The 13,986-nt window shown below is 43.9% G+C and overlaps 3 protein-coding genes across 13 annotated transcripts in view; 1 reads left to right on the top strand and 2 right to left on the bottom strand.

The window, feature by feature from the left end:
- dip2a (disco-interacting protein 2 homolog A) overlaps positions 1–8,466 on the bottom strand; it is a 58,150-nt gene extending 49,684 nt beyond the window's left edge. For 7 of the 9 annotated variants that reach the window (XM_037488232.2, XM_037488231.2, XM_037488233.2 and 4 more), the window contains exon 1: positions 7,878–8,463. In XM_037488232.2, coding sequence (XP_037344129.2) covers positions 7,878–8,001 — 124 coding nt within the window. In that variant the 5' untranslated portion in view covers positions 8,002–8,463. Of the gene's footprint in view, positions 1–7,877 lie in introns of all 9 variants that reach the window. The other 2 variants (XM_037488239.2, XM_037488230.2) reach the window with 2 other exon arrangements.
- A 478-nt stretch (positions 8,467–8,944) lies between these two features.
- Positions 8,945–13,739, bottom strand: LOC119228439 (CASP8 and FADD-like apoptosis regulator). 2 transcript variants are annotated; one of them, XM_037487980.2, is made up of 10 exons: positions 13,649–13,739; positions 12,531–12,938; positions 12,343–12,448; positions 12,119–12,254; positions 11,501–11,550; positions 11,343–11,412; positions 11,112–11,149; positions 10,932–11,010; positions 9,833–10,337; positions 8,945–9,742 (listed from the first exon to the last, which is right to left on the bottom strand). In XM_037487980.2, the coding sequence occupies exons 2-10, from the start codon at positions 12,824–12,826 to the stop codon at positions 9,613–9,615; spliced, it is 1,410 nt and encodes a 469-aa protein (XP_037343877.2). In that variant the 5' UTR covers positions 12,827–12,938; positions 13,649–13,739; the 3' UTR covers positions 8,945–9,612. The 2 variants fall into 2 exon arrangements, with proteins under 2 accessions (XP_037343877.2, XP_037343876.2); XM_037487979.2 differs by lacking the exon at positions 13,649–13,739 and adding an exon at positions 13,031–13,642.
- Positions 13,731–13,986, top strand: part of LOC119228438 (hyccin 2-like) — a 28,791-nt gene continuing 28,535 nt past the window's right edge. Inside the window, exon 1 of one of the 2 annotated variants that reach the window (XM_037487974.2) lies at positions 13,731–13,978. The gene's annotated coding sequence lies outside the window, so the exon portion shown is untranslated. The remainder of the gene's footprint in view (positions 13,979–13,986) is intronic. The other variant, XM_037487978.2, reaches the window with a different exon arrangement.

Raw genomic sequence — 13,986 nt, 5'->3', positions numbered from 1 at the left:
TTCCCAGAGACGCGGGGCTTGCTGGGGGAAAAACGTGTTTCTGAAGTTTGGGATTAAAAATAAATAAATAAAAAGCTTTGTTTTATTTTATTCCTTTCCTCCCATATTCTACTGGGACACCTAAGGGAAGAAGGAGGTCATGGGTCGGGGGGGAGGGTGGGGGCAACTTGGCCTTGTTCTTTCAAAGGCCGGGACAACCTGCTATGCGCCTATTTGCTGTGTGTAGTCGTGCCCTCTAGCAGCAAATGGGGCTTTTGGAAGCCCTCTCTCCTCATGGTTAAGTTGATAGGTTGCAGCACATTCCAGACATTTTCTGTCTGTTTGTTTTCCACCAGGAAGGCTCTCAATGCAGCCCGCTGCTGTTACAAAGGGCTCCGTTTGCCTTTGATCGCCACATCACGCCTGAGTACACCTTGTTCTTTCTGTAAAACTTGTTCTTCTCCAATATCTCTTAAATATTATTTAAAAAGTGATAAATTACACATTTTCTGGCCAAAAATAAATAGATCTAAAAAACAGTAAGTAAAGCAGCTGTAGCCAATGGGATTCTCCAGGAGTTCCTCTTTGTTGTGCTTCCTAATCACTTTCTCTGATGCTCACCTCTTTTGCACGCGGCCACTGAAGGTCAAGAGGAGCTAAGAGGTGTTGATGCCACCGGCCTGTACATAATTTAACCACCTACACCAATGAATCATGAACTGCCAGCTCCTGTCGTTGGCAGCCTATTTAAGCGGGATCATCAACACTCTGTGTTGTTTTCACACGCACAGCCATGCATGTAAACCTGACCAGTAGTATGTGAGCCAATACAAGAAGGAAATCAAACCAGTAAGAGCAGCTGGTTGGCTCAAGAGGTTGTATCACTGAAGTACAAATCTTCTCTTATGGCACGTAAAGTACAGGAATACACAACACCATCTCTTTTGCACCCGTGGGCATTGCGACCCCAGAGTGCTCAGGAGGGGATGAGTGTTTTAGAAGCTGTAGAGAGTCAAGGAAATGTCATGCAGCAGAGTGAATGTGCAAAAGGGCATTGTGGGTATGCTGCGGAGCGAAGCATATTGCATCGTTAAAAGCAAGAATCAAATAGAAAATGAGAAAATTCATGATTATATAACCAGATAGGAGGTGTAAAGGACTTAATTCACACCCATTCGCTCCCTGAACTGCTCCATGACCTTAATAACACTTCGGTACAGTTTTTTTTCCTTTGTAGATGCGTAATTCGCCGTCTTTGGTGAGAATAAAGGCAATCTGCGGAGGACTCTGTATGTGTGCTTTGCTGTGACTATGATTGGACAGATTGAACTTGAAACCCCAAGCTCACACACTAACAGCCCCTGCATGCGCTTGCATTTGTTGAGCTCAAAGAACGCGCTCGCACTTGTAGATGGCATTGCCGTGCTGCTGTTTCAGCCCTTATCACCCTTTCTCTGCATCCCTGAAACATCCACTCTCAGATTTCTCCACATGTGGTGAGAGTTATTTTAGGGAAGTAGGCTTCATCAGAAAGCTTTGTACCAGGCATTATTGTTATGTTTTTTCGTTTGGCATTATTGGCTATTGCACCAAAAGATCCAAGAGCAAATGAATACTGGCACACACAAAAGCAGCCAGAACAATATGTGTGAGTTTTTGACCAGAAGCAGACCAAATCCAGGTGGAAGCAAAGGGGATATTTTACCATGGGAACCGGGGTTGGAGGGGGGGGCGGGGGACCATTACACAATTGCAATGTCAAATCAACGTCTCATCTCAAGTTGAAAGGCCGTGCTCCTGAAAATAGAAAGGGAAAAAGGCTCCATATGGTTTTATCTGATGGGGAGGGGGAGGCTCCATAGCTGGCATCAGCTGCCGAGCCTGTGTCTCTATCAGATGGGGTACACAGAGGGTGCCGGATAAAAGATGCGCGCACACAGGTGAGAGGAGAGACACCAGAGAGCTGATGGAGGCAGAACACAAGCCTGAGCAGACGAGTGCAGCCGGAGAGCGCAGTGAATCCTGTGCTGTGTCCTTGAAGTGGGACACGCAGCTCGTTTTGGTCAGCAGATCCCACTGCGTCTGTGCCCGCTGCACTGCTCTGCACTAGATGCTCCACCGAGGACATGCACGGCGTCACAGCCATCGCACACCCGGCACCCATTGAGGACAGGAGAAATTTAAAGAGCTACCGAAGGCCCCTCCTGACCAGTCTCGTAGTTGGTCTCCGTCTAGCAGGGTGGACAGTATGGTGGCCTGGCAGGAGGCGGGCTCTGTCTTTCTACTGCTGGGGTTATCAAAAAAGGGACTTGTCTCATGGTTGGCTTGAAAAATGTTCCTGCTTCCATGTAGCCATATGATTGAGAAAGGTCACAGGAGCATTACTGCAGGAGGCTTGAGACTCAACAGTATTATACAGTGGTGGACACTTGGCTGATGCAAAGACGGAGTCTATGATCTTTATTAGATATGGTGTAGTCAGCAGTCATTGTTTGTTGACAACACCACTCAAAAACAAAGCTATTTCTCTCTGTTCATTTGTTTCTTTAACACATGAATGAGAAAAAGTAGAAGGGTTGTTCCTGTTGAGCCAGCGTGCATTGAGGTCTTCAAAGACGATGGCACGCAAACGTTTCAGCTAACTTTCTTTGACCGTAAACCCGTGTCCGACCTGATGAATTGATGTTGATCAAGCTTCACTTATAGTAGGTTGAGGTGCTCTTTCAGTTGCACTTTTCACCTTCGTCGTTTCCTACACAGTAAAGTCGGAGTGTGGCTGTGTAATCAAATTGGGCAGCGATTCGTGCCACGGCAATAAAGTGCTATGCAATAAACATTGCTGGAATACCACCAGCAAGTCACTCTGTGGTTGACTCAGTTGAGAGGGAATGAAATGACATATTTTCGGCATGCCCACAAAGAGGAAAACTTTTTTTGCATCTCAAGTTTCAGAGCATACTTTTTCTCAATGTTAAACGCTGCCTTATCAAATACTTAATGGCTTAAAACAGTAAATCAATTAATGATGATACAGTAACCATCGTTGAAAACCCTAAATTCACAAGGATATCAAAATCACTGCTCTGGAAAGAAAGCACTGTCTGTGGACTCTGAAAGACCGAATGGACATATTTCTTCATATTGCGATCCAAGGTCACCAAATATTCACGTGGACAGGATGTTGAAGAGCGCTCATGAGAAAGCAAAACAGGGCGGACCTGCAGCTTTTCCAAATGCAGCCGATCCGCCGCGGCAAGAACCGCTGATGTGGATCATCGTTGGGCTGAAATCAAACCGCTCTTGTGTTGTGGTCAGGAGGCCCTTTCGACAATCCACGTGCACACAAAAGTAAATGGAGCAATCACACGCAGGCGCTCCCACGTGCGCAGACTCTCACGCGCGGAGCAGACGCATGGGAGAGCAGCGCAACAATCTGAAGCGCCGCTCCGAGGCACACCCTTGAAATATGTATGACCCTCCACGCTCTGTCATCCGCTGTGGCGGTGGGTGTGTGTGTGGGGGGGGGGGGGGGGGGGCGCAGAACTGTATAGCTGCCTCTTTATCTCCAAAACTGGACTTTGCCGAGCAGCCCCGGCGGCCAGCCGGCTCGCTCCGAGGCTCAACATTCCTCTCTTTCGGGTCCTGTTACGGAGCTACCCGGGCAGCTGTGTACAAAGTCCCTTCAGTGATCGTCCGCCATCTGACGTGTTCTCAAAGCTCTTATTAATGCAGAATGTGGTTTCGGCATTCGTCGAATGCTCGGCTTTTTGTGCACAACAATGGGCTGGCCTCACTGGCCGAGCCCAGTGGAGATTGTTTGTTCTTGAGTTGGCGGTGACCATGGAGAGGAATGAGTCAGGAACAAAACGCGGTGCTTCCCTGATGCCGTCAGGTCCATCCTCAACAAACTCTGAGGTCAAATCGCTCTCGGTTTCCTGTACACTCATACTTTCCAAAAGGGGATTTCATGAAACTGCTGTCCTCTGAAGCGATCGACAGACTCCACCTTGTACACAGGTTTATGACAGAGCAAAATATTTCAGGGAGTGCTGGAATTGGGCCCTACAGTAAATAACAGCAAATAAAAGCATAGGGGATTCTGCCTCACTTACCGTGGAAAACGTTGTCAGGGAAGTACATGTACAGTTTATTAGGGGAAGCTAAAAGTTCCTTAACCGTAGAAGTGTCAGACAGCTGCCGACTTGTTCTGTGAAAATAATCACCCGCAAGAAGGGCGAAACTAGGAGCCTCGGGTCATATAAAAGTTGATCCACTGTAAACTACAACCAATTAGAAACCTGCACCAAACTTGAATGAGAAACCAGTATGTTTCAAATTGAAAAGGTTTCACACACCATCATTCTTCTTTTATTTTGTATTCCTCTGCCTGTCTATTTCACATGGTGTACTTCAAGTCTTGTAATTTCAGACTAGGGAGAAATGAAGTTGGACGGAAAAAAACGACTCTCTCCCTGCAAATACAACTAAAGCTGATTATCACCGTCTTGTTACCGCAGCAACCAGCACCTGACAACGCCTGGTCACCTCATTACATCTGTGCAGTGAGTTTCCTCTTTGTTGAAGCATAAGGTGGAACTATAAAGGTTCATAGCACAACCAGATAGGACATAGATTAGGAAGAGGAAGAACACATGGATGTACATAAACCATCTCTGGATAATCTAACATATAAGGACTTATAAATAACACCTCAAAGCAGCAGCAGACCATTTTCTCTATGAAAACAAACAAGCCCCACTACCCAGAGACCTGCTCTCCTGTAAAATGTTTGCTGAGCGCGAGGGGGGCGAAACAAGCGCAATGACCAACCAGAGGTTTGGCACTTCCCCAGCAAACACCAGCACTGGACTAAAAAAGACTTTGTAATCAGAGGGTTGGGAGAGCAAAACACAAGGGAGGAGGGAAGAAAACCAGAGAATGGAAAAGAGTGAGTGTATGAATTACTCAGCAGACAAGTCTCTCCCTCTTTCCTCCCTGCAGAAGATAATGGGGATCATCCATCTTCTTGCCCTCCTTTGAGACCCATCTTCAGACAACTCATGGGCATCCAGGTCAGCTGAGAGATATTACGTGTTCTCTCCAGTAACTCTGATGTGAAGAATTTTGGTAGAAGAGGGTTTTGGTAGTCATTTCTTGGGGAAAAGCAAATGCACTGCATTCTCTAGTTCTATCTCACTTTACCAGACAAGAGTTTTTTTCAATCAGCTTCTACTGCGAGTGGCAGACTCTGAGGTGAACACACAAGTCTTAGTTGTGGTTACTCGACATGAGATTTCGGAGTTGTGGGGCAAGTTGAAAAATCTTAAGAGGTGATGTCACACGTGTCTGCTCGACAATCGGGATTTGGCAACACCGGATACTGATGACAGCTGGTGGGTTGTTCGGTTACTGTCCATTAATTCGCATCCAACCACAGCCGCATGTTCCCAATGAAGCCAATTGGCAATACTTTGGACTTTTAAACCCTTTATGGAATGTTAACAAATTCTGGAAATACAAAAATGTGCTTTCTATCCAAGAGGTTTATTAGAAGATTGTTATCTCACTCATATACTATGAGAGCTGGTCTGGTTCTACAAAGGAGTCAGAATTAAACTAAAAGCACCTCCAAAGGCTCACTCAATAATACGATATATTTTGCTTTTTTTTTTGTTTAATCCGTGCAAAAAAAAGTGTTAACCAAAGAAAGCTAGCAAGCACATTACGCTGCATGTCAAACCATTCCTTTAAAAAATGATCCCTTTTCATTTTGATTGGTGCTTCCTAAATATGAATATTTGATGATATGATAATATAGAAAAATTTGCAGTGACTTTAAACCTAGAAAAGCCCTTTTAATTACATACAGTCCATTCTCCACCTTTAAATCAATTCCAGGTTTAAGCCTGTGAAGGTATTCAGCTTATTTAGTAATCCTGCTTCACGAGGCCGGCCTCAGGCGCACACAGTAAAGTGCTTTTCAAATCATTAAACACACACACGCACTGAATAAAAGTGTGAACAAAAACAAACAAATACTACAGATAAAGACATAATTTACAGGTGTACAGGCTATAACGAATGGGTTCTAATTCAAAGTAGAGTGAAGTAAATTAAACATTTCAGACACATGTTTAGCGAGAAATACAACTAGAGCTAGACGAATTGAAAATGAATCCCTAGAGGAAACAGCATTTGTTACAACCACAATAGCAGCGCACAGGTTGTTTATTTCGCTCATCAGCAGCCCCAAAACTGCTGACGCTGGAATATTATCGACCCGAACAGCTGACTTGTCTCCGCTGCTAAAGTAAACATACATGACGCACCAGTTCAGCTTCATGAATAATACATTATTCACACTGACACACCTATTGGGCCCCTCGAGCAGAGAGACGTGTCACTTTACTGTGACGAAGAAAAGCTTGACTTTAAATCCCTATGAGCCAAAAGCTCAACGAGAAGTGAAGAAAACCCTGCAGGATCTGCAGGCTCTCATCTCCTTTCAATAAAGTGAGTTGTCTGTTCTTTCCCCCTGAGACAGGCTGTAACGGGGAGAAAACCAAAGGGCATCATTGGAAGGTGAAGAGTTCACAGCCGCGTACTGGGATAGGGTTTCACAGAGAAAGAAAAAAAAAGGGGGTGGGGGGGTGATTTCATTTTACGCTGAGGGGGAATTACATTTTCTCCTTTGAGAGGGGACAAAATGGAAGAAACATGAAGTTATGCAATGAGGCAGTGAAGGTGAGAGACAACAGAGTGCAGAAGGCAACGGAGTCAGGGACGTACGGCTATCAGAGCTCCAACATGGCAGGATGCGCCTTGTGGAGAGCAGGAAGAGGAAACTGGACCGATATAGATTTATTTGGTCGCCGCTGCGGAAAAACATGCCTGTCCCATTAGAGGACTCTGTGGCGGTTAACGTGCTTATCGAAGCGTGCACCTTCGGTCTATTCCTAACCGCAGATTGGGTCATGTGAGAAGAGCTCATATAAAAAGGAGCAGTTAAAGTCGCAGTCTCATTGCACAAACAAGAGAAAAGAAAAGCTTTGGGAAAAAGCAATTAATCATCTTTGCCATCATTTACTGAAACCTTTGTAGGCTTTCAGGACAGCATGAGGATGAGGCCAGCTTTATTTACGCTCTATATTCAAATATCGTCCCCCTGGGCTATAAAGTAAAGCGTAACAAATCCTATCAGTAGACTTTGTTCGGGAACATGATGTCTCAAGTGTTTTCTGGGAGTAGGTAAGAATGATAGCTACGGGACATATTTTAAAAAGGGACCTTTTGGTTCAACCACAAGTTGTAAATTATGTTCAGCATAGAGGTATGCACATAAACAAACATACAGGTGAGCAATGTCACCGATAACCTCGGAAAAACCTCACAAGGACCACAATAAATCACTCAGTTACAACCAAAAGCCTATGAGGCAAAGCAAGGACATCCATCCTGATTTACCCATTCAGAGAATCGGAATAGTTAGTAACTTAACTTTCTTTTTTTAAATTCACTTGAAACGAGGAAAAAGACAATTTCGGTGGAAAAACCGATCCATAACAGCAGCATGGGTGTGTCAGCTGACGAAACACCCATTTGATCAAATGGGCGATTTGGAGTCTGAACATTTGCTCTTCATTAGGAGGTGAAAAAGCACAAGAGGACAAGCTCTTAACTTTAGTCTTCAGAGCCCCTCGTGCTGCACGGGGGTAACACACTGGAGAAGTTGGTGAAGAAGGAGGTGCTGCGGTGGGACTCACAGGAGCACGGAGGCATCGGTGATGCTGGCATTCAAAACATGAGCGTTTACAAAACGCCGAGAGAAAGGGCGGTGGTTCCCATCCCTGTCATGTCCATGAACCATGTTTAGAAAAAGACCCCTCTCCTCATCTTACCCTCAGAGAGCTCCAGCTCCAGCTCCGCCAGCTTCTCCCGGACCTCCGCCGGGAGGGTCATAGCGACAGCCGGCGTTGGCTCCAACATCATCGTTAGCAACCCGGTGGAGGTTCGCTCAGCCATGGTTAAAAAAAGAAAATAGAACAGAAAAGCACGGCTAGGTCCACCGAAATGATGACAGTGCCACTAGAGATTTAAAAAAATGTAATGAAATAACCCCCCAACGCTCCCCTCACTTGGTTTCGGCTAGCGAGGGCTGAACTGGGTGTCGCTGAGCGTCTCTCGCTGCGAAGCCGCACAGATGTGTGAGAAAACGTCTCCAACGGTCATGACACGGCTAGCTGGGCGGCTAGCGGACACGCCTGGCTGGCTGCGGGTTTCCACGCAGTGTGGGAGGACAGGGGAGGGGAGGTCCTGCCGCTAGTCTCCGTGGCCGCTGTCTGTCCCTCGGCACTGGCGGTGTCCTGGCCGGCTGCTTCCCTTCAACTGCGGAGGGAACTCATTCAACTCCTCGCTCGCTTCCCACGGCGCAGTCGCCATTGCATCATAGCAACAGCGGCACCCGACCGCGCGCGTTCACGAGTGCCGCTCGTGTGCGTGTCTCCTCGTGCTCGCGATACTCGCCTGCCTCCTGTTGTCACAATCACAATACCGGATTATCTTTTTTTTGCATTTGTTCATTTCTTGGGTGTCACACAACGTTATATACCATACTTTATTGTATTGCTATATTATGTTCACGTGTTGTTCTACACAAATTATACACATATTTATGTCTACAGAAAAACGGAGAACTAACTAATTATTCATTCACTGTCCGACGCCCGATCTTAGAAATATTTCATATTGTCTGGATACAATTATCGACATCATAATATCACTAATCTATCCCATTATCTACAGATATAAAGAGCCAGTGTATAGACTGAAATGTAATGTTTGTTGAAGTTTATATACAGTCACCTTCGGGCGAATTATATAGTCAAGTTGTTTTAGAATTCAACAAAATAAACATAACTTTCATCCAAAAAACTCTTTTTAAAATGAGATCCTTTCTCCCGAACACTAATGAAGCAGACACTTCTCAAACATATTAGTCATTTATTTCCACACTTGATTACATTTTAGCCAACGTAAATATTGGTTTTAATTATAAAATGTTCAAAAAAAAGATCAAAGTCAAACTCCGAATGCAGATTATAAATCCTAAGGTAGTTATAGGGAATAACAAAAAAAAATATAGAAAAGTACAAAATATATTAATTGTAACAACAGATCTAACAGTAATAGTAGAGCAAAAGATGTACTTCGTTCAACCAATTCTTCACAGAGGCTAAAAAGTCTAATAATTTTAAAAAAGCGGTGCTACAAACACGTTTAAGCTGACCTGGAAGAGGTATTTCAAAGGCAATTCAGATTAATGCTTCAAAAAAATAAATCAATTACATTTGATAAAATGACAATTGCATATTATAAAAGTATACAGTTATTGTCTTTTGTATTTATTTACTTTTTTGTCTTGCATTAATCTATTGCGAGGCTCTGAAAAAAGTAACTTTCAAACATGAAATAAATAAATCAAAACAAGCAACAAACGAGTATACGGTTCCTTCAACCAGCAGGTGTCACTGCATGCACAGTAAAAAAAAGATGCATGTCCTTCACAGGCAAGTAATATGCTATGTAAATATGTCGCTGATGGTGATTAAGCGTTATATCATAGTGATGAATACACTAATGTAAGTAAAGCTCTTTCCTTAAAGTATGTTTCAGCTCGATGTGGTAGTGTGCTCCAGGGTTCCTCTTGTTATGTTCAAAGATGGCCCCATTCACCTCTGTATGAACATCCAATAGATGCGTTTTCCTGTTGAAACACAAAACATCTGTTTACTCTCAAGGCAAACATGAAAACTGTCTGATGCTTCACGTTTGTTTCCCAGTGTAGGCCCCTTACCTCCTTTGACCTTTGTGCAGAGCGTCTCTCAGGACCTTCAGGTAAACAGAGCTATGGTCTCCCCGCTCCAGTTGCCGTTCACCCGTCCAGCAGTGGCTCCAAAACACATCTCCATCCGTCGGGACCACATCACACCTCGACAGTCCGCACCACCCGTCCGTCTCCAGATCCTCGTCCCGGTGCTGCGTCCCAGCACACTGCGGGATCTCAGGGATGTCGTACCTCTGGATGAGGAAGACCTTGGGCTTACCGGCCAGCGCGGGACATGCGTCTCCATTGAAAAGACGTCTGACGTCGTCCAGATGCAGACCTGCGCCGTAGGAGTCCGTACCCAGGAGATGGTTGGCCGTACCGCGGCTGATGATGCAGCAGACGAAGCAGTCGCCTCTGAGGTTCTCCCTCTGGCTGAATATCCCTCTGAGGACCGAGAAAGCTTCGGGCCCACTCAGCCATCTGTGCAGGAGCACGTTGAAGTGAAGAGCCTTGAATGTCTGTTCCAGCGTGTCTGAGTTGGTAAGGAGAGGTGAAACAAAAATAAACTTTAAGTCTATAAGTTTGCTATCAGACTAGGGCTGACCCAACCCAAAGAGATTCCGTATCAGATTAAACAACACTCTCCTCAACTTTCTCACCCGGTTTTGATTTAATAATTGTTCAAAGGCGACAAAGGGAACGCAATACGCTTTTTTCTTACACTCAAGGCAGGTTTCAAACCTCTTATGTACGTAAGAAAAAAGAAAGAAGTTGGTCCTCAAACGAGTAGCTTCCCTGAAGACTACTGTGGTGACCAATGAGTGCGCGGGAAGAATACACGCAGGTTGTAGGTAGACCCGATCCTTACATTCAAGGCCAAGTTAAATGATCGGATGAGCCTGCAACTGTGTCTAACCAAGAAGTTTCTCTCTTCTTTCCTTCCTTCCTTTTTATGGTCAGAATTTGAGTCATTAATATTATTCAATGAAATGAACTAACCAAACAACAGCGCAAAGATCTAATCAAACAAAACAAATACAAATAAAATCGTCTTAGTATTGGTACTTCAGTCAAATAACTGAATGTTTATTCCAGCAGTGTATGTGCAAAGTGTTTTGTGTCTCACCTCCATCATTACCCACACAGTCTATGATAACACAAACTCCTCTGGGATCAGTGTTACATTTGTAGAACTCCAGTTGACTCTGTAAGGCAAAGGAACAACCAAAAAAACAGTTTTATGAATGCAATTTACTAATTCAACACACAGGGGGAAGACGGCACCGATAGCGAGTGAAGACCTTACCTGCTCTCTGTAGACAGGCGCTGATATGTTTTCTGTGGCTGGTGACAAAGATGAATACGGTGTTATGAATATCAAAGTGAAAGGCACAAGGCATTACAACTGTTTACAGTGTAACTAAAATTCCCAATTTGAAATTATATTTGTGTATGCTTGAATGTGTCAAAAGAGGTATTTTATTTTATGTATATCTGTCAACCACCTATCTTCATAAGATTTTCTCGTATGTCTCACCATTGTGGATGGGGTGTTCTCGTAATGTTTGCTGTAGACAAGGGGAACCATTTGGAGTGGGGAATGGACACTAAAGAGGACAAGTTTTATCAAAAGTGTTAGTTGTATAACACAGAGAAGAAATGACACATGTTGAATAGCTTTTGTAGACTACTTACAGGAGCTCTGTGTCTCTGCTGTAGAGATGTATGCCCTTCAGATGTCACAGCTGTAAAAGGGTTATACATAAATACAAGTGAATAAAAACACAGAATAATGTGAAATTTCAGGTGCTTTCTGATTGGTTTTTCTCCTAAATCCACCTTTTAGAAGACAAAAAGCAGAAACTTTTAACATTTAGTTTGATGAATACAAAGTACTGAAAATGATGTGCTAAGAAGTCTAATATATCTGCATTTAAACTCAGGTACGTTAACAGTACATTTGTGAACTGGATATATTACTGCTGGTATCAACAAGATCAACGTTGAACCTTTTCATCATCAAAATACATTCTGGACAATGTGTGGTGCAAGTTGTTTCTGTTCCATATAAAACAGAAACTAAATATTTTTTGGCATTTGAAAGAAGTCATTTTCTCCATGGACCATTTCAGTGTTATAAAAGACAGATACTCATTCTCAGCTCCAGTTTTCAACGTATTTCTATTTCAAGAATGTGTAAACATTCCATTCTTCACATCAAATAAACAGAATGAATGTCAAAAGCCCCTTTTCATTTTTACATTTTCTCAACGTGGGTTGGAGCCATTCATACAGGAAAGGGGAAAATCTCACCCGACATCTTGTATGCAGTCACTTTTTTGGCAAGGTCGACCCTCCCGATATTTATCAAACATTCTTCAACAAAGTCGACTCTTCCAGGTGAAACTTTGTCCAGCTTCTCAAGCTCAATGATCAAATCAATGAAACTCTGTCAAAGGAGAAAGGGGGAAGTGGAAGTTGATTTTTTTATCCCTCCCAAAAATGGGAAGTGAAAACAAAACTGTTTTTACTTTCACCTGTGCATTTTCTATCTTCTCACGGGACAAGGTGCTGCCCCACAAGAATTTCACACTGTTCAGATCTTCATGGTCCATACCCTCGTTTATGTTAGCCATCAACACTCTACAGTAAGGGAAAATCATGATAATGTTAGGAACATGAGCACATGCAACTGGAATATAACGGTAACATGTATGACTCCCACCTAAAACTGGGCAGAACCCTCCTGTGAGCCAGAGATTTTTCCACCTCGTCCCGGCTGGTTTTATAGACGTCCCTCAAGATATCAAAGCGTCCCAACTGCAGCATCAGCTCTGTGAGGAACAGGTGAGCCCTCTCGTGTCGGATAACTCTGGATCTCAGAAAGTCCTCGACACACAGCGTCGTGTTGTTCGCGTCTGTGACGCCACACAGGTAGAAGAGCATGCTGCGTTCACGGCTGTCCAGGGCAGCGGCGGTTTGATGAATGGCTTGAAGTTGACATTGGTCCGGAAGAGCCATCGTCTTCTTGTAAAAAGAAGAGTAAGGGCTGATGATCCAGTTTCTTTAACAGCAATGCAGCTCGTTGCAGTGGACGACAGTTGATCATTTGTCAACCTGGAATGCCTGAAAACTAGGTCAGATTAAAAACAGTGTTAGTTCCGAAGATTCCTTCAATGAAAAAGTACAAACTGATTAGATTATTCACAGGAATACTTCACAAACCTCATACTGTCGACATCAGAGTAACATCAAGAAGAGAGTAATTTTGATATATAAAGATCAAGCCAGAGGAAACATGACGCACTAAAACCACTTCAGGAAAGTACCTCTGACGCATTTAAACAGAACTACCCCCTTACCCAAATTCACTAACTTGCACCGGTTCACCAAAAATACATTGATGAAGCAATAGGTTCACAATTATTGGTCATCCTGTTAGTTGTTTTAAAAAATCGCACAAGCGAAGAATGCGTAGATCAAAAGTGAAAGCAAAAAAGGCGGCAGTGCTTTGACAATAGATCTAAATCTTAAAGGGGCGTTGCTGCGAAACAGAATGTAACACGTTAGAGAGAATGTAAAAATCAAAGTATATACTTTAAACTGCAAACTTTATTGAAAACTTTTTAATCTAACTGTAGAAAGATGGTTTACTGAAAAAACGATATAAATAATCAGATAGTAATAATCAATACGAAATTAATACCAAATCACAAACACATCTGTTATCAAATGCTAGTCATTGAGTGCATAGGAGGGGAGAAAATACGCATAATAAGCAATTTGTCGTTTTTTTAAACAGCGAAGCAACGCATCTCGAGCGTGCTACGTTTTCCCGACAACCTTGAAGGCACCGCTCTCCGTGTTCCGCCTCCCAAAGCGCGCGGGGATTCGCTCACTCTGCCGCCTTCGTTCAGCACCATTGCGGCGTGGAGGGATCATTCCGAGGAGTAGCTTCACCGAGAGAGAGAGAGACACAGAGAGAGAGAGAGAGAGAGAGAGAGAGACACAGAGACACACAGAGAGAGAGAGAGAGAGAGAGAGAGACAGAGACAGAGCGGGGCCATTTATAAGAGAGACACTCGACCTGGGTGACCGCCCTGAGCAAACGCCTCCCTGACTTCCACCAATTCGAGTCACCGCGACACATCAGCGTAAGCGGCTCCGGTCCGGGTAAGCAT

Source organism: Pungitius pungitius, chromosome 10 (assembly GCF_949316345.1).
Source record: "Pungitius pungitius chromosome 10, fPunPun2.1, whole genome shotgun sequence".
NCBI lineage: Eukaryota > Metazoa > Chordata > Actinopteri > Perciformes > Gasterosteidae > Pungitius > Pungitius pungitius.
This window is presented reverse-complemented; position numbering and strand designations above follow the sequence as displayed.